The sequence below is a fragment of the Schistocerca americana genome, chromosome 8 (genome assembly GCF_021461395.2).
Source record: "Schistocerca americana isolate TAMUIC-IGC-003095 chromosome 8, iqSchAmer2.1, whole genome shotgun sequence".
NCBI lineage: Eukaryota > Metazoa > Arthropoda > Insecta > Orthoptera > Acrididae > Schistocerca > Schistocerca americana.
The window spans coordinates 512,861,585-512,885,541 of NC_060126.1; the positions used below are offsets into that span (position 1 = coordinate 512,861,585).

Sequence of the window (23,957 nt, forward strand, 5' to 3'; positions counted from 1 at the left end):
CTACCATTCTCGTTGTTACCATTTCGCGAGGCGCATGTGGGAGAAAGTAGTGTGTTGTCGGACTCCTGTATTGTAGTCTTTCGTAATTTCAATAGTGAACCTCTCCGTGTTCCACGCTGCCTTGTAGCTTATGCCACTGGAGTCTTTTTGAGCTCCTCTGTAACGGCCTCGTCCCGGCTAGACGAGCTCGTGACGAACCGTGCGGCTCTTAGTTGGTCTTGTCTATGGCCTCTAAGAATCCCACCTGATATGAATCCCACACTGACGAACAGCAATCAGGAATCGGTGGAAAGAATATTCTGTAAGGCTTTCTTTTAGTGCACGAGTTACATTTCCTTAACATTCTTGCACTGAATCTCAGTCTGGCGTCTGCTTTTCGTACTCTTTGTTTTATGTGGAGATTCCACATAAAGTCGCTCTCATATATTTTACGGTGGTAGCTGTTTCCAGCACTTTGTTATCAATAGTGTATTTGTAGAGTAGCGGATTTGTCCTCCTACGTATGCGCAATATGTTACATTTATTTACGTTCAGGGTCAACTGCCAGAGCCTGTACCACTTACCAACCCTCTGCAGCTCCTTTTGCATATCGCTACGGCCTTCTGGTACTGCTGCCTTCCTGTAGACAACCGCTTCATCCGTGAGAAGCCTTATGGAGATTGCGACGCCTTCTGCTATATCGCTTATACGTATTACAAACAGTAACTGTGCCATCACACTCCATTGGGATACTGTTGAAATTACATTTGCTGATTTTATTGCGTTAAAGCGACATGCTGAGTTCTACCTCACGTCTTTTACTTTTATCACTAAACGCTAGTAGGGAACTGGATCAAATGCTTTCCTTAAGTCAAGAAAGACGTAGTTAAAGTGAGCGCCGATGTGTGACTGAAGATATCTACGGCGACCTGCATCTCTTGGACGAACATAACGAAGGAAAGAAGATTAGAGTTTAACGTCCCGTCGACATCGAGGTCATTAGAGACGGAGCACAAGTTCCGATTGTTTCAAGGATGGGGAAAGAAATCGGCCGTACGCTTTGAAAGGGATCATCCCAGAATTTGTCTGGAGCGACTTGGGGAAATAACAGGAAACGCATATCTGGATGGTCACACGCGGGTTTGAACCGCCGTCCTCCCGAATACAGCTCCAGTGTGCTGAATACTGCGCCGCCTCACTCTGTGCTACGAACAAAGTGAGCTCAGTTTCGCAACACCTTTATTTGCGTGATCCATGTTGATATTTACAGAGCTAATTATCGTTACCCAAAAACTCATAACATATGCCCATAAAATTTTTTCCATAATTCTACAACAGTCTGACATCAACGATGTATACCCGTAATTATCTACATCTGACGTACGACCCTTGTAGAAAACGGGAATGAGCTGCCCTTTTTTTTTTCTAGCCGCTAAATACGTTCCGTTGACCCTACGAGAAACTGTTGCTAGGATGGAGCAAGTTCTTTCGCTTAGTCTCTACAGAAGAATATAACACGTATCTCGTCTGAATGGGATCTCTTTGCACTACCAACCTATCGTACTTGTTTTTCTATTCCACGATCGGCTATCTCAGTACCTGTTGTTTCGCTTCTTCTTGCGACGATTGAAAGGTGAGGCCCTAGTACGATCGTCATTGGTGAAATAAACACATCAAAAAATTTTTTGCATCACTTCAGTTCCGAGAGTTCCGGAACCTGTACAGAAATTGGGATAGAGATCAACATAAACATCATTTCCGCCCTTCTTATTGCCCATGGAAACCACACATTTCTATGTTGTACCACTATACAGCGAGACCTTAATAGGTGGTGGTCCAGATTGCTGTACACACCGGTGCTTGTAATAGCCAGTAGCACGTCCCCTTGCACTGATGCATACCTGTATTTGGAGTGGCATACTATCCACAAGCTCATCGAGGCACTGTTGATCCAGAGTGTCACACCCTCAACGGCGATTCGGCGTAGATCTCTCAGAATTGTTGGTGGGTCACGTCGTCCATAAAAAGTCCTTTTCAATCTATCGGTCTATCAATGTTCAATAGGGTTCATGTCTGCAGAACACGCTGGCCACTCTGGTCGAGCGATGTCGTTATCCTGAGGGAAGTCATTCACAAGATGTGCACTATGAGGGCGCGAATTGTCGGCCACGAAGACGAATGCCTCGCCAATATGCTGCCGATACGGTTGCACTATCGGTCGGAGGATGGCATTCACGTAGCGTACAGCCGTTACGGCGCCTTTCATGACCACCAGCAGCGTACGTCGCCCCACATAATGCCACCCCAAAACAGCAGGGAACGTCCACCTTGCTGCACTCACTGGGAAGTGTGTCTAAGGCGTTCCACATGACCATGTTACCTCCAATCACGTCTCCGGCGCTTGTCTGGTTGAATGCATGTGCGACACTCATCGGTGAACAGAACGTTATGCCAATCCTGAGCAGTCGATTTGGCATGTTGTTGGGCCATCTGTACCGCACTGCATGTTGACGTGGTTCCAAAGATTGACCTCGCCATGGACGTCGGGAGTGAAGTTGCGCATCATGCAGCCTATTGCGCACAGTTTGAGTCGTGACACGATGTCCTGTGGCTGCACGAAGAGCATTATTCAACATGGTGGCGTTGCTGTCAGGCTTCCTCCGAGCGATAATCCGTAGGTAGCGGTCATCCACTGCAGTAGTAGCCCTTGGGCGGGGTCTGAGCGAGGCATGTCGTCGAGAGTTCCTGTCTCTCTGTATCTCCTCCATGTCCGAGCAACATCGCTTTGGTTCCCTCTGAGACGCCTGGACACTTCCTTGTTGAGAGCCGTTCCTGGCACCAAGTAACAGTGAGGACGCGATCGAACTGCGGTATTGACCGTCTAGGCGTGGTCGAACTACAGGCAAGTCGAGCCGTATACCTCCTTCCTGGTGGAATGACTGGAACTGATCGGCTGTCGGACCCTCTCCGTCTAATAGGCGCTGCTCATGCGTGGTTGTCTACATCTTTGGGAGGGTTTAGTCACATCTCTGAATAGTCAAAGGGACTGTATCTGTGATACAATGTCCACAGTCAACGTCTATCTTCAGGAGTTGTGGGATCCGGGGTGATGGAAGACTTTTCTTGTTGTGTATAGTAGGGATGTAGAGACTTATCTCACTAGGCGTAAGATAGATACTACCTACAGGAAAATTAAATAGACCTTTGGAGAAAGGAGAACCACGTGCATGAATATCAAGAGCTTTGATGGAAACCCAGTTCTAAGCAAAGAAGGGAAAGGAGAATGGAGGAAGGAGTATATAGATGGTCTATACAAGGGCGATGTACTTAAGGACAATATTATGGAAATGGAAGAGGATGTAGATGAAGAGGAAATGGGAGATACGATACTGCGTGAAGAGTTTGACAGAGCACTGAAAGACCTGAGTCGAAACAAGGCCCCGGGAGTAGACAACATTCCATTAGAACTACTGACGGCCTTGGGAGAGCCAGTCCTGACAAAACTCTACCATCTGGTGAGCAAGATGTATGAGACAGGCGAAATACCCTCAGACTTCAAGAAGAATATAATAATTCCAATCCCAAAGAAAGCAGGTGTTGACAGATGTGAAAATTACCGAACTATCAGTTTAATAAGTCACAGCTGCAAAACACTAACGCGAATTCTTTACAGACGAATGGAAAAACTGGTAGAAGCCGACCCCGGGGAAGATCAGTTTGGATTCCGTAGATATGTTGGAACACGTGAGGCAATACTAACCTTACGACTTATCTTAGAAGAAAGATTAAGGAAAGGCAAACCTACGTTTCTAGCATTTGTAGACCTAGAGAAACCTTTTGACAATGTTGAGTGGAATACTCTCTTTCAAATTCTGAAGGAGGCAGGGGTAAAATATACGGAGTGAAAGGCTATTTACAATTTGTACAGAAAGCAGATGGCAGTTATAAGAGTCGAAGGACATGAAAGGGAAGCAGAGGTTGGGAATGGAGTGAGACAGGGTTGTAGCCTCTCCCCGATGTTATTCAATCTGTATATTGAGCAAGCAGTAAAGGGAACAAAAGAAAAATTCGGAGTAGGTATTAAAGTCCATGGAGAAGAAATAAAAACTTTGAGGTTCGCCGATGACATTGTAATTCTGTCAGAGACAGCAAAGGACTTGGAAGAGCAGTTGAACGGAATGGACGGTCTCTTGAAAGGAGGATATAAGATGAACATCAACAAAAGAAAACGAGGATCATGGAATGTAGTCGAATTAAGTCGGGTGATGCTGAGGGAATTAGATTAGGAAATGAGACACTTAAAGAAGTAAAGGAGTTTTGCTATTTGGGGAGCAAAATAACTGATGATGGTCGAAGCAGAGAGGATACAAAATGTAGACTGGCAATGGCAAAGAAAGCGTTTCTGAAGAAGAGAAATTTGTTAACATCGAGTATAGGTTTAAGTGTCAGGAATCGTTTCTGAAAGTATTTGTATGGAGTGAAACATGGACGACAAGTAGTTTGGGCAAGAAGAGAATAGAAACTTTCGAAATGTGGTGCTACAGAAGAATGCTGAAAATTAGATGGGTAGATCACATAACTAATGATGAAGTAGTGAACAGAATTGGGGAGGAGTTTGTGGCACAACTTGACAAAAAGAAGGGACCGGTTGGTAGGACATGTTCTGAGGCATCGAGGGATCACCAATTTAGTATTGGAGGGCACTGTGGAGGGTAAAAATCGTAGAGGGAGACCAAGAGATGAATAGACTAAACAGATTCAGAAGGATGTAGATTGCATTAGGTACTGGGAGATGAAGCAGCGTGCACAGGATGGAGTAGCAAGGAGAGCTGCATGAAACCAGTCTTTGGACTGAAGACCACAGCAGCAGCAGTTTCGCAGGGCCGCATTCAGTGCTTCAGCTGCCCATACACGAAACCTCATCTATTAATTCTCTCAGGAACGCGTTGTTTAATTCTATTACTACATTAATGGGAAGGACTTCTGGAGAGGCTGAAGTAATGTTCAAAAAAATGGTTCAAATGGCTCTGAGCACTATGGGACTCAACTGCTGAGGTCATTAGTCCCCTAGAACTTAGAACTAGTTAAACCTAACTAACCTAAGGACAACACAAACATCCATGCCCGAGGCAGGATTCGAACCTGCGACCGTAGCGGTCTTGCGGTTCCAGACTGCAGCGCCTTTAACCGCACGGCCACTTTGGCCGGCTGAAGTAATGTAATCGACATAATTTCAAAAATGTCATTTTCAGATGCCGTTGCTTCGTCGGAAACTGTTGGTAGCCTTCTCATTCTTGTTTATCCCGGAGAAAATCTCCAGTGGCGGCGTATGAGGCGCTTCGAGCACAGCGCAGAAACACGCTCGCACAGACGCCCCCGCCCCCCTGGGGGGGCCAATCCCCGTGCGCCAGCCGGCCGCCTTCCTACAGACGCAGCTGCGCACACAGAAGCCGCGGCGAGAGATGCCGGGCTGCGCTGGTGCTCTGTCGCCGCTCGCCACACCTGCTGCTCTGCGCTGTACCGAGCTGGTAAGCGAGAAAGGGGTCGCCGGTCTCCAAGTGCCCAGGCCTTCCTTACGGGTTCTGTTTGTGCAGGTTATTTTTTTAAATGTTCAGTAAATATGGATGGATGCCGCCGATGGGTTTGACGAACTGAGGGCACTTTGCGGTTTTATTCACGCACGTGTCAATGTCGCATCCCCCCGTGATGACGCCACAGGAAGACAGAAAACAGGAGCGCTGAAAAAGCTTGAGCATCATTAGCTGCTTCAGATCACGTTCAAATTTCATGAAGTGGTTCTGAACGGTCTCTAATGCGGTCACGTTCGGTGGGGGTGCAGCGCCACACTGTCCTCAGAGAGGAGCGGAAACACGGGGGTGCCGGCAGTGTCAGGGGGTGTGAAGAACGTCTTCCCGTTGCTCCTCGCACTGCGACCTATCTAATTTGTATGTAAACTGAAGGAGGAGTCGGGAGAAACGAAAAGAAGGTGAAGGAACTAACGATGTTATCTGCATCGGGACTTTGTGCGGAATCAGCGGACACGAGTGGAAACGTTTGCCAGATGGGGGCTCGAACCCTGGATCTCCTGGATCCTAGGCAGTTGGTTTAACAGCTGGACCAGGCGGACACAGTGTTTATCGCAGATGTGTGGAGTATGGGCACGCTGCCCGGCCTGCCCACTGTCCCACCTAGAGCCACCTATCCACACTTGCCGTCTACATCCCCCTTCCTCACCCATTTCAGATTCCCAGTGGAGGTCGAATCGAAATATGCATCCGCCTTGAAGGTTATGGAATCGCTTCTCATCAAGTTGAATTAGTTATATCAATGCATAGTGTCTGTTCTTTCGGACATATCCGAATTACAATGCTGTAGTATTCGAATATACGAGGGTTGGAACTTAAACAGTGGCAACTACGCCTCCCACATCGCTGACAACGGGGTCTACACAACGCTGGTGACTACCTTGAAGGACAGTAACAGGTGCAAACACGTATCTCTTTTGTATCGTTTGTGAATAAATAGTTGGCACTATTTGAGTTCTAACCCTCGTAGTATCCGTGGTGTTTGACTGAGTCACATCGGTAATGTCTAGCCGTAATGTTGGTTAACGCCATAAAAGTGACCGAGCAGGTACCGGGAGGGCGAGACATCGACTTTGGTTTATTCAGAGAGTTATAGGAATGTGTGGTTCATCTATAAAGGAGACAAGATACAGGACGCTTGTGTGACATGTCCTGGAGTAATGTTCTCGTGTTTGTCAGCTCGGATTAAGGGAAGACATCGAAGCAATTCATAGGCGGAATGTTAGATTTGTTACTGGCAGATTTCAACAACACACAAGTGTTGCGGGCATGCTTCGGGAACTCAAATGGGAATCCTTGGAGGGAAGACGCCGTTCTTATCAAGGAACACTACTGAGAAAATTTAGAAAACCAACATTTGAGGCTAACTGCGGAACCATCTTGCTGCCACCAACGTACATTTTGCGCACGAAGACAAGAAAAAGAGGAAAACAGACTTGCACGGAAGCTAACGTATAGTCTTTTTTCCTTTTCTCCATTTGCGAGTGCAACAGGGAAGGCAACCACTTACGCCACGCAGCGTGTGACGGCTTGTGGAGTACGTTGTTGTTGTTGTGGTCTTGAGTCCTGAGACTGGTTTGATGCAGCTCTCCATGCTACCCTATCCCGTGGAAGTTTCTTCATCTCCCAGCACCTACTGCAACCTACATCCTTCTGAATCGGCTTAGTGTATTCATCTCTTGGTCTCCCTCTACGATTTTTACCCACCATGCTGCCCTCCAATGCTAAATTGGTGATCCCTTGATGGCTCAGAACGTGCCCTACCAACCGGTCTCTTCTTCTTGTCAAGTTGTGCCACAAGCTCCTCTTCTCTCCAATACAATTCAATACCTCCTCATTAGCTATGTGATCTACCCATCTAATCTTCAGCATTCTTCTGTAGCACCACATTTCGAAAGCTTCTATTCTCTTCTTGTCCAAACTATTTATCGTCCATGTTTCACTTCCATACATGGCTACGCTCCATACGAATACTTTCAGAAATGACTTCCTGACACTTAAATCTATACTCGATGTTAACAAATTTCTCTTCTTCAGAAACTCTTTCCTTGCCATTGCCAGTCTACATTTTATATCTTCTCTACTTCGACCATCATCAGTGGAGTGCGTATGCACTTGTATTTCGAACAATTATATTTTGGAGAACAGAAGGCTCCGGAGAGCTGTACGGAACACCTTTAGGGAGTGAAGTAACTCGGTAAGAAGCGAGCCGCGCCTGAAGAAGACATCTGACAATCACGTAGGGAAGAGAGCCTGTGGACGTGCCATCTTTAGTTGACGCTGCTCGCTGTTACTCGCCGTTCAGGTGGGCGACACCAGAGCTCAAGCAGCCGTCACGGGAAACACGAAATCCGGAGCAAGTGTGGTTAAGGGAGGGCCGGTGGCGTCTGTATTCGACGTGATGTGCGTTTAAGTCTTTGTAATTTCTTATTTCAAAAGTGTATCGTATAGAGTGAAATGGGTCCCTTTCTCGAGCTGCAGAGCATACACTGGTGTCCAAAATTACAGCAAAAAACCGCTATTTCCTCTTCCTGTGTCTAAGTCACGATATAATCATACAAACTGTCAACAAATGTCGTCACGATGCTGTTTTGAACGGAAGACGGCAATCCGATCAACGGATAAACACGCGATCAATGACGTCAGGGCTCCTATCGAGCGGGGTAGTGTTTGCCGGGTAGTCCCACATCCTCAGTCGCTGAGTGCACAGTCACAGACGGTGCAGTATGGCACAGAGAAGACGCCTACCAGGCTCTCTGCGGTGGAGGGCCATAAGAAGAATAGAAGCAGGGCAGTCGCAAACTCACACGGCCCGATGGCTTAATGTGAATCGTTCTGTTGTTTCTCGGATGTGGTGGCATTTTATAGAGACCGAAACTGTATCCCGGAGCCCGGTACAGGGCCTACCACGTGAGACATCAGAATGAGAGGACCGTTATTTGGCTGTAAGGGCATGACGGTACCGCTTTAGTATTGCACGGCAATTGGCCTCTGATCTCGCAGCATCCCCTGGACGTCTTGTATCGAGCCAAACGGTGTACAGAAGGCTTCGGAAGAGTGCCCTTTACTGTTGGAGACCTGGTGTATGCGTACCTCTCGCGTGTCTTCACTGAAGGGAATCTCTAGAGTGGAGCCGTCATTACGGCACCTGGACGGTCGAACGGTCGGCCAATGTTCTTCTCACAGATGAGTCCCGATTTGGTGTGGAGAGTGATTCTCGACGGATTCGCATCTGGAGGGAAAGTGAAACTCGATTTATGAACGCAAACATTGCGGAAAGGGACCGATATCGAGGAGGATTCGTAATGGTGTGGGCACGGAGTATGTTGACCACTCGGACTCTTCATGAAATTGTACGGGTGAATCAGCAAGATTTAACTGCTGTCAGGTACCGAGAAGAGATCTTGGGATCTCATGTGATCTTGATGCGAGGTGCGGTGGGCCCAGACTTCGTACTGATGTACGACAATGCTTGACCTCATAGAGCACGCGTGGTTGATGCTTTTAGGAAACAGAAAGTATTGCACGCATGGCGTGGCCTGCTCGTTCTCCCGATTTGAATCCCACAGAGTATGTCTGCTATTCAGCAGCAAGACGGGTTGTATCGCGTCAGCACCCACCAACCACTGTCCAAGACTGCGAGCAGCTCCGCAGGAAGAATGGGCGTTATTGCCTCAGCATGGCACTGATGACGTCATTCACAGCGTGCCCCGTCGTTGTCAGAACTGTATTGCTGCCAGAGGTGGTCACACTCCATGCTGAGCACATTAAACAGTCGTCAGAATGTGTGTGCAAATCCATTAAGTTGGAAAAAAACGAAAACGTTTTCGTCTACCATTACGCGCGTTGCAGTTGATTACATTCTGTATTCTTTGCACTGTTTCTACTTTACTATCACCTGTTTAAATTGTTTTGTGCCAAAATAAACGCAACCTTGCAAAATTTCCGCTTTGTTGCTTTAATTTTGGGCAGCACGCCCAGCAGGGTTTCCTTCGTCCTTTGCAAGTAAGAAGGCTTCCCGTGGATAATATTGCGAAGTTACGAGGACAAGCCGTAGCGGAAACGAGGTGCAAACTGGGGCGGCTGTTGTCCGCAATACTGACATTTCGAAAGAGCGGGTGGCTGTAAATCAGACTATTTTGTATCAAGAAGACGTCGCGGATAAAAGAATTAAGGAAGTGAGCTGCACTCCCCCTGGACGCTACGGTCACTGCTGCAAGCACGCTACGGCAGTGACTGTCTACTTGGAAAGGTAGGATTGCAGTGGTAATACTTAATTTATTTATCCTCAGTGTGGTTTCACGTTTAGTTTAAGTAATACGTCTTAAAATGTGTTGCAGGAACAACAAGTCGGACATAGGAATCCTGGCACGTACTGACACTGAATAAGTGCGGCACAAACTGAACCACTGTACCGTGGGAAGATGCGACGCAGGTCCTGCCACTGAATTTCGTCACTTCTCGAGAACTGCGCGTCAGTGACGAAACGGCTCAAAGATATGAGAGACTTTCCCTCCAGGATCGTCCACAGTCAGGAGCAGCAATATATTTGAGTGCGGCGAGAAAGCCCAGTGTTACAGGCGAGGCCAAGGCCTAGAAATATTAATTTTTATAAGACTGTTGTAAATAACCCTCATCATCTCATCGCAAAAACTCACCAGCTAAGCCAGGAGTTCCTGACTATGTGGACTCCTGCTGAGAAGCGGTACTATTCCAATAACACCTTGGCGACTGCGAGTGAGAGCCAGCAAATACTCTTGGGCAGCCAAGGGCAAGATAATGATATTTGGGATGAGACTCGGTTTGGAAGGGTAAATGGTGTTCTTCCTTATGAAATGTGCCCCTGTCATATTAATAACAACCATGATTTCGAGAACAATTCAGTCCTGTTTATAACAGTCTTCCAAAATAGCGCCAGCATTGCGTGCAGTTACGTTCGTCGTGTTTCCATTTCGGCCTCGGCCGTACAGAACGGTCACGCCTGCCTGAGCAAATTTAACCAAGTTTTGACGCCTTGGGGGGGCGCTTTGCGTCACGCCTCAGTCACTGTCAACAGCTCGCGAGCTGTCAGTGCCCCGGAGCTCGTAGTACCCGAAGTGGTCGCCATCTCAAACGCGAACAGGGAGACGCCGGTGAGGTAGGCAGCCCGTGCCACACGCCAGAGCTTCTAGCTGCCTGCCTGCTGTGCTCAACAAGCAGTGCCAAGCTTTTAGGGTCTGAATTACTACACTGGCAGGAGGATCTTAAACTGAGTAGTTTTGGATGAGCAGCCGACCATGCCAAGTGGGAGTTTCAGATGTTAGGACACCCTCAGCGTGCAGTGCCTGCCAGGTTGGTGCCTGCACTATGCTTGCACTTCTGCTTCGACATCGATAGCGCTACGTTAAAAAATAACAGACACTCGTCGGTGGATCTCTTGTTACAGGGTTACACGAAGCAGTTGACGTCAAACTCCGGTACAAAGAGACAAGGAACTGGCTTCCGCCCGCCGCTGTAGTGCACACACTGAGGCAGCCTGTCATCGCTTTCAAAGTGCGACTTACTCATCTCGATAAAAAAAAGAAAACTTTCACTTCAGACAGTTAGCTACTCATTTCTGAGTGATCAGTTTCTGATCATCTACCAGCTCTATATTGCTCATTGCAAAGATTCAGAACGTCCTATACCGCTATTATACAGGGTTATTACACATGATTGAAGCGATTTCACAGCTCTGCAATAACTTTACTATTTGAGATATTTTCACAATGCCTTGCACACACATACAAAACCTCAAAAGGTTTTTTTAGGCATTCAAAAATGTTCGATATGTGCCCCTTTAGTGAGTCGGCAGACATCAAGCCGATAATCAAGTTCCTCCCACACTCGGCGCAGCATGTCCCCATCAATCAGTTCGAAAGCATCGTTGATGCGAGCTCGCAGTTCTGGCACGTTTCTTGGTAGAGGAGGTTTAAACACTGAATCTTTCACATAACCCCACAGAAAGAAATCGCATGGGGTTAAGTCGGGAGAGCGCGGAGGCCATGACATGAATTGCTGATCATGATCTCCACCACGACCGATCCATCGGTTTTCCAATCTCCTGTTTAAGAAATGCCGAACATCATGATGGAAGTGCGGTGGAGCACCATCCTGTTGAAAGATGAAGTCAGCGCTGTCGGCCTCCAGCTGTGGCATGAGCCAATTTTCCAGCATGTCCAGATACACGTGTCCCGTAACGTTTTTTTCGCAGAAGAAAAAGGGGCCGTAAACTCTAAACCGTGAGATTGCTCAAAACACGTTAACTTTTGGTGAATTGCGAATTTGCTGCACGAATGCGTGAGGATTCTCTACCGCCCAGATTTGCACACTGTGTCTGTTCACTTCATCATTATGAAAAAATGTTGCTTCATCACTGAAAACAAGTTTCGCACTGAACGCATCCTCTTCCATGAGCTGTTGCAACCGCGCCGAAAATTCAAAGCGTTTGACTGTCATCGGGTGTCAGGGCTTGTAGCAATTGTAAACGGTAAGGCTTCAGCTTTAGCCTTTTCCGTAAGATTTTCCAAACCGTCGGCTGTGGTACGTTTAGCTCCCTGCTTGCTTTATTCGTCGACTTCCGCGGGCTACGCGTGAAACTTGCCCGCACGCGTTCAACCGTTTATTCGCTCACTGCAGGCCGACCCGTTGATTTCCCCTTACAGAGGCATCCAGAAGCTTTAAACTGCGCATACGATCGCCGAATGGAGTTAGCAGTTGGTGGATCTTTGTTGAACTGCACGTTGCACTGTTATGACTGACTGATGTGAGTGCATTTCAAGCACGACATACGATTTCTCGGCTCCTGTCGCCATTTTGTCTCACTGCGCTCTCGAACTCTCTGGCGACAAAACCTGAAGTGCGGCTTCAGCAGAACAAAACTTTATGAGTTTTTGTAAGTATCTGTAGTGTGTCGTGACCATATGTCAACGAATGGAGCTACAGTGAATTTATGAAATCGCTTCAATCATTTGTAATAGCCCTGTACATACACACCGAAGAGCCAAAGAAACTGGTATAGGCATGCTTATTCAAATACAGAGATACGTAAACAGGCAGAATACGGTGCTGCGGTCGGCAACGCCTATATAATACGACTAGCGTCTGGCGCAGTTGTTAGATCGGATACTGCTGCTGCAATGGCAGGTTATCAAGATTTAAGTGAGTTTGAACGTGGTGTTGCAGTCGTTGCACGAGCGACGGGGCGCGGCATCTCAGAGGCGGCAATGAAGTGGGGATCTTCCCGTACAGCCATTTCGCGAGTGTACTGTAAATATCAGGAACCCGGTAAAACATCAAGTCTTCGACATGGCTGCAGCCGGAAAAGGATCCTTCAAGGACGGGACCAACGACGACTGAAGAGAATCGTTCAACGTGACAGAACTGCAACTGTTCCGCAAAATGCTGCAGATTTCAATGCTGGGCCATCAACAAGTGTCAGCGTGCGAACCATTCCACGAAACATCATCAATATGGGCTTTCGGAGCCGACACAAATGTTTAAGCCTCAGCCTGCCCCGCCAAGACCAACATTGGACTGTTGATTAGTGGGAACTTGTTGCCTGTTCGGACGAGTCTCGTTTCAAATTGTATCGATCAGATGGACGTGTACGGGTATGGAGATAAGCTCACGAATCCATGGACAGTGAATTTCAGCAGCGGACTTTTCGAGCTGGTGGAGGCTCTGCAGTGGTGTGGAGCGCGTGGAGTTGGAGTGATATGGGACCACTGACACGTCTAGATACGACTCTGACAAGTGACACGAGCGTACGCATCCTGTCTGATCACCTGCATCCATTCATATGCATTGAGCATTCCAACAGACTTGGGCAATTCAAGGAGGACAATGCGACACCCCACACGTCCAAAATTGCTACAGAATGGTTCCAGGAACACTCTTTTCAGCTTAAACACTTTCGCTGCTTACCAAACTACACAGACATGAATATTATTGAGCATATCTGGGATGCCTTGCAACGTGCTGTTCAGAAGAGATGTCCACCCCTCGTACTCTTACGGATTTATGGACAATGTTGAAGGATTCATGGTGTCATTTCCCTCCAGCGCTACTTCAGACATTAGTCGAGTCCATGCCATTTCGTGTTGCAGCACTTCTGTGGGGGCTCTCCATGATATTAGGCAGGTGTACCAGTTTCCTTGGCTCTTCAGTGTATATGATGGTAAAGTTGAAGTAATTCTGACTCAGGGATTTAAAGACAACCCTTTGTTGATCATCACTGTCTTCTGCAAAAGTATTTCCCTTTTCATGCACCTTTAACTTAGGAAGCAAGCTGAAGTTAGTTGGCGCCAAGTGCGAAGCGTATGATGAATGCCCCAAAGATTGCCACATGAGCGCTCTGACAGATTCGCTTAGACCAATGGCTGCTGTGCAGCTCCCTCGTGACATATTTCTCCAATATTTGTTTTCAATAGTCAGGTGAAGTTCTTTAGACGTCTCACAGTACTACACTGACGGATAAAAAAATCGTAAGACCAAAGAGGAACTGTGCGATATAAATGAAAGTTGGTAGGCATCTTTGTACTTCTGGAACATGATGTCTATTCCAATTTCGCGCCAGTCGCTCAAGATTGACTCTAGTAGCAGCATTATGAGGATGAAAATCAAGTTTGCTTTAAATGGACGCTGCAACGATCATGAGCGTTAGTTAGGTCTTAAATTGGACGTGGTGAGTTGGTGTTAGTCAAGAACGCCTTTAAGGCAACAAAGACGCCATTAGCAACACCTGACTGAGTTCGAACGAGGTCGTGTAATGGGGCTACGAGAAGTTGGAGGTTGCTTCTGCGATATCACAGAAAGACTTGGCAGGAATGTAGCCGCTATGCATGACTGCTGGCAGCGTCCTCGCGAGAAGACCGGGCTGCGGACGGCCACGTGGCTCTGCCAAGAGCGAAGACCGTCGTGTTTGCCGTATGAGTGTCGCATAGTACTGCATCTTCAGGAGCAATTTGAGCAACAGTTTGGACCACAGTGACACAGCGAACTGTTACATATCGGTTACTTCAAAGACAGCTCCCAGGCGGTCTCCCTGTAGTGCGCATTCCACTGACTGACGGCCATGTGTTGGCTAGAAAGATGCTTTTGGAGATCCTGGAACCAACCTGACTACCATGCTACACACACTTTTTCCAAACCTGTTTCACAGAGGAAGACTGCACTGTAGTTCCTTCTCTAGATTGTCGCACAGATGACAAAATGGTACATATCGAAATAGATGACAGAGGGATAGAGAAACAACTAAAATCGCTCAAAAGAGGAAAGGCCGTTGGACCTGATGGGATACCAGTCCGATTTTACACACAGTACGCGAAGGAACTTGCCCCCCTTCTTGCAGCGGTGTACCGTAGGTCTCTAGAAGAGCTAGCGTTCCAAAGGATTGGAAAAGGGCACAGGTTATCCCCGTTTTCAAGAAGGGACGTCGAGCAGATTTGCAGAACTGTGGACCTACATCTCTAACGTCTATCAGTTGTAGAATTTTGGAACACGTATTATGTTCGAGTGCAATCACTTTTCTGGAAGCTAGAAATCTACTCTGTAGGAATCAGCATGGGTTTCGAAAAAGACGATCGTGTGAAACCCAGCTCGCGCTATTCGTCCACGAGACTCAGAGGGCCATAGACACGGGTTCACAGGTAGATGCCGTGTTTCTTGACTTCCGCAAGGCGTTCGATACAGTTCCCCACAGTCGTTTAATGAACAAAGTAAGAGCAAATGGACTATCAGACCAATTGTGTGATTGGATTGAAGAGTTCCTAGATAACAGAAGGTAGCATATCGTTCTCAATGGAGAGAAGTCTTCCGAACTAAGAGTGATTTCAGGTGTGCCGCAGGGGAGTGTCGTAGGACCGTTGCTATTCACAATATACATAAATGACCTTGTGGATGACATCGGAAGTTCACTTAGGCTTTTTGCGGATGATGCTGTGCTATATCGAAAGGTTGTAACATTGGAAAATTGTACTGAAATGCAGGAGTATCTGCAGCGAATTGTCGCATGGTGCAGGGAATGGCAATTGAATCTCAATGTAGACAAGTGTAATGTGCTGCGAATACATAGAAAGATAGATCCCTTATCATTTAGCTACAAAATAGCAGGTCAGCAACTGGAAGCAGTTAATTCCATAAATTATCTGGGAGTACGCATTAGGAGTGATTTAAAATGATCATATAAAGTTGATCGTCGGTAAAGCAGATGCCAGACTGAGATTCATTGGAAGAATCCTAAGGAAATGCAATCCGAAAACAAAGGAAGTAGGTTACAGTACGCTTGTTCGCGCACTGCTTGAATACTGCTCAGCAGTGTGGGATCCGTACCAGAGAGGATTGATAGAAGAGATAGAGAAGATCCAACGGAGAGCACCGCGCTTCGTTACAGGATCATTTAGTAATCACGAAAGCGTTACGGAGATGATAGATAAACTCCAGTGGAAGACTCTGCAGTAGCTCGGTGCGGGCTTTTGTTGAAGTTTCGAGAACATACCTTCACCGAAGAGTCAAGCAGTATATTGCTGCCTCCTACGTATACCTCGCGAAGAGACCATGAGGATAAAATCAGAGAGATTAGAGCCCAAACAGAGCCATACCGACAATCCTTCTTTCCACGAACAATACGAGACTGGAATAGAAGGGAGAACCGATAGAGGTACTGAAGGTACCCTCCGCCACACACCGTCAGGTGGGTTCTGCAACCCACCTGACGGTGTGTGGCGGAGGGTACCTCCAGTACCTCTATCGGTTGTAGATGTAGATGTAGACCTACAACAGGAGTTGAGGTCTAAGATGTGATTATGTATGACTGCAGGAGCACTATCTCTTAGGTATCCCACGCACCATCACTGGAAATTTGTATGACAATCTCGTGATTCGACCTGTTGTGCTGCCATTCATGAACAGCATTCCAAGGTGTGTTTTCCAAAAGGATAATGCTCGCCCACGTACCACTGATGTAACCCAGCATCCTCCATAGAGTGTCTACGTGTTTTCTTTGGTTTGCTCGATCAACAGATCTGTCTCCAATAGAGCACATATGAGGCATCATCAGATGACAACCCCACCGTCATGCACAACCAGCAGTACCACCGCATTATTAACCGTCCAAGTCCAACAGCCATGGAACTGCACCCCACATATTGACATCCGGTACCTAATTTGTAAAACACAATGCATACATGTTTGCATGCTTGCATTCAACATTCTGGCGGTTACACTGGTTATTAATGTACCAGCATTTCACATCTTCAGCGGGGTACCTCGTGCGTACAAAGCCTGTGAGAAGCAAAATTAATCATTTACGTGTGTTACCTAGAGAAATGTATTCCTGAAATTTCATCAGTCTACATTAATTATGTTTTCGTGTTGCCTTTCTTTACGTCACAGTACATTGCAGTGTCTATCTTTTTACGACGTACATCTACATCTACATCCATACTCCGCAAGCCATATGACGATGTGTGGCGGAGGGTACTTTGAGTACCTCTATCGGTTCTCCCTTCTATTTCAGTCTCGTATTGTTCGTGGAAAAAGGATTGGCGGTATGGCTCTGTGTGGGCTCTAATCTCTCTGATTTTATCCTCATGGTCTCTTCGCGAGATATAAGTAGGAGGGAGGGATATACTGCTTGACTCCTCAGTGAAGGTATGTTGTCGAAACTTCAACAAAAGCCCGTACCGAGCTACTGAGCGTCTCTCCTGCAGAGTCTTCCACTGGAGTTTGTCTATCATCTCCGTAACGCTTTCGCGATTACTAAATGATCCTGTAACGAAGCGCGTTGCTCTCCGTTGGATCTTCTCTGCCTCTTCTATCAACCCTATCTGGTACGGATCCGACACTGCTGAGCAGTATTCAAGCAGTGGGCGAACAAGTCAACTGTAACCTACTACCTTTGTTTTCGGATTGCATTTTCTTAGGATTCTTCCAATGAATCTCAGTCTGGCATCTGCTTTACCGACGATTAACTTTATATGATCATTCCATTTTAAATCACTCCTAATGCCTGCTCCCAGATAATTTATGGAATTAACTGCTTCCAGTTGCTGACCTGCTATATTGTAGCTAAATGATAAGGGATCTTTCTTTCTATGTATTCGCAGCACATTACACTTGTCTACATTGAGATTCAATTGCCATTCCCTGCGCCATGCTTCAATTCGCTGCAGATCCTCCTGCATTTCAGTACAATTTTCCAATGTTACAACCTCTCGATACACCACAGCATCATCTGCAAAAAGTCTCAGTGAACTTCCGATGTCATCCACAAGGTCATTTATGTATATTGTGAATAGCAACGGTCCTATGACACTCCCCTGCGGCACACCTGAAATCACTCTTACTTCGGAAGACTTCTCTCCATTGAGAATGACATGCTGCCTTCTGTTATCTAGGAACTCTTCTGTCCAATCACACAATTGGTCTGATAGTCCATATGCCCTTACTTTGTTCATTAAACGACTGTGGGGAACTGTATCGAACGCCTTGCGGAAGTCAAGAAACACGGCATCTACCTGTGAACCCGTGTCTATGGCCCTCTGAGTCTCGTGGACGAATAGCGCGAGCTGGTTTCACACGACCGTATTTTTCGAAACCCGTGCTGATTCCTACAGAGTAGATTTCTAGTCTCCAGAAAAGTAATTATACTCGAACATAATACATGTTCCAAAATTCTACAACTGATCGACGTTAGAGATATAGGTCTATAGTCCTACACATCTGTCCGACGTCCCTTCTTGAAAACGGGGATAACCTGTGCCCTTTTCCAATCCTTTGGAACCCTAGGCTCTTCTAGAGACCTACGGTACACCGCTGCAAGAAGGGGGGTAAGTTCCTTCGCGTACTCTGTGTAAAATCGAACTGGTATCCCATCAGGTCCAGCGGCCTTTCCTCTTTTGAGCGATTTTAATTGTTTCTCTATCCCTCTGTCGTCTATTTCGATATGTACCATTTTGTGATCTGTGCGACAATCTAGAGAAGGAACTACAGTGCAGACTTCCTCTGTGAAACAGCTTTGGGAAAAGACATTTAGTATTTCGGCCTTTAGTCTGTCATTCTCTGTTTCACCATTTTGGTCACAGAGTGTCTGGACATTTTGTTTTGATACTCCTACCGCTTTGACATAAGACCAATCTCCTTCAGACAGACGCTCCGCAGCCCAGTACTTCACGCCACAAGGCGGCGACAATAATGGTAAGTCTCTCCCTGTACGGGAATCACAGGGAACCACAGCACGTGTGCGAGCACGGGACGTGGACACACAGCCAAATACGGAAGTGTAGGTCGGTGCCGGAGGAGTGCTGTGACGGCCGCGACCAGTGACCGGCGTTTACATGCGAGTGGTCTGGCGGATGCACCTTTCTGCTGCACCTGTCACTCGGTGGGCGATGACGCCCACTACCTGACCCGCTCCGGTGCTCGTGAAGTCTGGATGGGCGCTGGGTGGCAAATGTTCGACTTCTCCCTGCACGCCCCTCCATCCGTGCTCGAACTGTACACTTTCATTTGCAGGGAGGAGATTTGTTTCCCAGCAGCCACGGCTCGTGCGGTCTCTGGGTCAGAGGACGGACGGTCGCCGATCTTCACAGAGAAGCGGGGTCAGATTGCGGTTAGGTCGTTGGACCGCCTACATAATGAACGCGCGGTGACTGAAGGACGCCCACGCCACCGCGCCTGTTTCGCCAATTACGTGTTTCCCCGATCGCCCGCACAGCTGGAATGTGCCCTGCGTGGTGGGGCTCGACTGCCGTCCAGCCGCACTGCTGACAGCCCCTCACGCTGTCAGTTCGGTGGGCGGTGCTGGGTGGGGACACCGTGACCACGCCTGCCCTCTCCGGCGCCCGCCCTGGCGTCGAGCCGGAGTCGACCTACACGCACGCATATCGCTCCCCTCATCCCTACCTTCTGTCTGATTACATGGAACGGTGAATTTTCCCCACTTCTAGTTTGTGACGTTACCTGCTGATGCGGGGGATTTTTTGAAAATAAAGCTTGTACTCGTACTTTCCTCTAAAAAGAAGGCATTCACTCTTCAAAAGGAAGACCGTGGTAGCTGTCTGTTCAAATATTTCTCACTCTGTGATTGCCTGACAATCATCGGATCTCCTAGCTATTTCGAACGAATAATAAAAAATAACAGAGTAACAACGCAGTAGGTCGTGCTAATAAAGGACAGAAGTACTATGGTTAAATACTGCGCGTCGCCAAAGACGTGAAACGAAACAGCTGACTGCTAGCCCCTTGCGGGCAGCCTTTACGAGCTGAGACAGTTACCTGCAGGGCGCAGCACGGACACCTGCCCTCTCGTCAGTAGGGGAATCCCCACAAGCAACAAATCAAGCTCGGCGAGTGCGCTCCTACTGCACAGTGCCTTCTGTTGATTGTGGATGGCATCGCAAGGTCTAAGTTCTATTTTACTTTTATATTTACAATCTTTGCAGAGCGATATTTACCAAACTTGAGATTAATCCACTCAAAAACTTTTCCTGGAATTAATCGCAGATCGTAGCGTAAGACTTTCGTAATATGTTTAGATGGAAAGTTGAAAATTGGCTCAAATATTGAATACTAAAGAGAACACAAGCTTGTAGTAGTGAATTTACTTTTACCCACAAATACATAAAGTTATTGCAATTATTGTTTAAAATTCATTGAAGATGTCACATTATTTATGAGTTTCAAAGACGCTACGGTAACTTGAAATAGTACAATGCACACGCACTCGTATACTTCATTTAGTGATATTCAAAGACTTTAAACACTATATTTATTTATATTTTTGTATAAAAACTGTAAATATATAGCTTTTTCGTACAAATGGAACAGGTCGGACAAATTTGGCCCATGATCTACTTAAAAAATTGAGCTTTCTGTGAAACTGAAGATGTGGAGTTTGCACTTGTAATGGTACTTGAATTACGTAACCATTACGGCAGCTCACCTCAACCTCTCGATACCAGCAATATTCTACTGTGTTTCTGTAGAATAGTTAACATATTTATGCGACAACATTCATATTTGATTTCATTAATGTGGAGGTACTTTGATACATCGATATGTTTATATTGCATTGATATTATTCTTATCTGAATTCTTTCTTTTGTCACTATGATCTTTGTCGTACTTCTAACTTTGATTTTTGGGCGCGTAAGAGGTTATTAGAAAGTCAAGTCTTGGTCGTCATGTTGAAAATACGCAAATTGTAGTCAGTTTATGAAATGTGAACTTTAACAGTGACGAAGATATTTTCCAGTATGTTTTATATTGTGAAGTCATGTTGCAACAAAAGTAATAAAAAAGAAGTGTAACTTAAATTCGGAGTGCTGATTACTTTTTTACATCACCATTGTCCTAACTTGCAAAAAATTAATCTTCAAGAATGGTTTATGAAACACATCTATAAAACTTCTGAATACCGCAGAATAACACCTAGGCCTCTTTTCATCCGAGCTTCGAATCATCACCACCTAGATTTTCGACGATTGGGCCATGAGTTCACAACGAGACCAGCGTGGGAAACATGAAAAGATGAGTGCCTAGTTTATCCATTATTTCATGAAATTACTTTATTATCTGTCCTCTAATGACACCTGCCACATAATATAACTTTGTTGTTGCCTGAAAATGCAATATTTAGCAGCGTGAGCAACACTATAATCATAATTAATTTTTGACCTTTGTTGTGGTAGGGTTGTTAGACAATGTACATGGATATCTTCCACACCTACATAAATAAAAATATTATGGGTTGCTAGGTTACAAAACGAGTAAGAAATTCGCGATTTCATTTAAGGAGTCGTAGACATTTATATATTGGCGAACAGAGCTCGTTCAACTTGGTAAGAGGCAGCGAGAGACAGAGAGAGAGAGAGAGAGAGAGAGAGAGAGGGGGGGGGGGGGGGGGGAGACGCGATTGGCCGGCTTAAACTGACAACCTCGACAGTGGAATAGCGTATTACGCGCCGTCCTTGGCGAATATCAAGTAACAGCCCGGGGTGGAGTGGCATATGCATCGACAATTTGGGCTACACTGATTCACAGTTCGAGCTCATAGAAGTGCTGAAGTAATTGATGAACAATAGTGAGACTGCAGGGCGCTATTATGTCTGGTATAATAATGAAACAACATCAGCGAATTTTCTTGTTTCGCACTAGTACGTAGTCGACCGAATACTTTTCAGTAATTTCCATGCAGCACGGGCGACATTAATTTACAACTAACAACGCTATAGAATCGCAACTCAGAGCCGAATGACGTGAGAGTCCTTTACGGATGGTAGAAACAACCTAAGTAAGGTACTACGTACTGAAACGTAGGTGGTGCCGTTCAGTTCTGCTGTGGGGGAAGTTCAGTCGGCTGAGCGTGTCGAAATACAAACAATCAACTACGAACTAAAATCCTCCCCTCCGCAGATCGGGTGCGACGTTAGAAGCAAATCTACTGGCTTGTATCGGAACGCAAATAGCCGAGTTACGACACGGGAAGCGAGCCACCTAGCGATCGATTACACAAGAGCACTGAACAAAGGGAGACGCACCGAGCATTGAAAGGTGCCCTCTTTGTGAAGGTCAGTTGTGTAACAGTAATGATCCCGGCTCAGAGTAAGCTGTGTTGTGAAGACAGCGACCATTCTCGCACGATACGCACCGCGCTGACAGAAACACCACGTATCGTACCAGCAACACGAATAGGTACAGTGCGAACACTACAGCCCATTTATGCGGCTGAGAGCAGAGTGCGCTGGCGGTAATACAAGCTTCAGCAAATTGTGTTACCGAGAGAGTCACTCCGAGCCGACTGTGGACGGTACGGTATACGACGCACGACGTGTTTTCCACTACAGTACGGAGTGGAAAGAGTTGTAGAAAAGTACCAACCATTTTCGGGCCTACAGGTAGGTGTCTCTACTGGGTAACTGTCACTACACTAGCGGCAGTAGCTCAGCAGCTGCCCTTAGTGTAAGGGCCTACTGATAGACCAAAGCGATAGACGCCACAGTGTGTCAGTGAAACCTTCCGTGCGTGCTTCTCTTATTGTTCTCGTCAGTCAGTTACGCGGGACAGAACACTTCCCGACCTTGCGCTTACTCCATCCTTTGAGAATGACGATGTTAGCTCTACCGCTCCTCGTGACAGTCTCAGGAAGTGTTGCCCATTGTCAGCCAAAGTCTGCTACACTTCTTCGGCGTCCTTTATGGCTACTGTCTGTCACAGTCAACCCCAAAGCGCCGCCTCAGCACTTTCCTTTGTTTCCCTTCTTAGTTTTCCTGAAAGCGTTTTACACTAGACTGCGTGTCGTGCTATAGCCGTATGGAGCCTCCTCCGCAGAAATATAGACTATGCTGGAAAGACAGCAAAATCCAGGACCAGGAAGTGACGATTGTGCTCCTCGGGGACTTTTGAAAAACGAAAAATTTGAATTATAACGGATGAAGGAAGAAATAGAGAAAGGGGTGCTGGAAAAAGGTGACAAGCAAAGGAGGGTCGGGGGAATGTTTTTGTCAGAAAATCAGAATTTCAGTTAAGCAACAGATTTGGTTTGCTACCAAAATTAGAGAAAAAAAGAGCCTGATTTAAATGTAGAGGCACATAGAACGCAGTAGAACGATCGCTGGAAACTTACTGATATGTTGGGTAGCAAACAGAGCAGGAAAACAAGTGTTCTGCCTGGGGGACGGGTGTAGCCCAGCGGTTGCAGGAAAAATTACGTGCCGTGTACCAGGTCAGGTTTTAAGAAACCAAATGCTAGTCTCAAGTACGTAACAGAAAACATAGCACAGACATGTATGGATTTCAATAAATATTTGGCGGGAGGGGGGGGGGGGGAGGGGGATAAACAGTGAAAAATGCAGCATCACCAATCACCTCCTGGACAAAGTGGGAGTAGCAGTAGCTACTAAGCACACAAAGGTGGGTTTTGTGGAGGTTCTGTGTCTCCATGACCAGCCCTGTATCCACTCTACTACAACGGGTGTAAACGAGGGACTGAGGCAGCTCCTTCGTGTGGACGCAAAATCTCCTACTGACGCAGTTCCAGTAATCCCCATAGGAGGGTGGAGATAATTATACCTCTTGTGACCTACGCGTGACTAGTACAGGCAAGGGCAAGTTAGAAGATCTAATAGCACAACACACATTTGGGGCCACCGGCACATAAAATAGTTATTGGAATCAAGTGACCCACCGACTTAAGGTCAAATTTAAAATTCATACAGACAATACTAGATAATATTACACTGACAAATGTTTCCAATTCATTTTATAAAAATAGAGCAAATATGAAATCCACTTGCTTCATCAGAGTGCTAGGGGTGTAAGAAATAAAGTAAATGAATTGTTAGTTTGTTTACAAGATCTTAGCAGCCGATCTCA

General features: G+C 46.5%; 1 protein-coding gene across 1 annotated transcript in view; it reads left to right on the forward strand.

Moving 5' to 3' along the window:
• LOC124545950 overlaps positions 1 to 23,957 on the forward strand; it is an 88,886-nt gene that overhangs the window by 25,991 nt on the left and 38,938 nt on the right. The window contains exon 2 of the mRNA XM_047124912.1: positions 5,350 to 5,496. Coding sequence (XP_046980868.1) covers positions 5,350 to 5,496 — 147 coding nt within the window. The remainder of the gene's footprint in view (positions 1 to 5,349; positions 5,497 to 23,957) is intronic.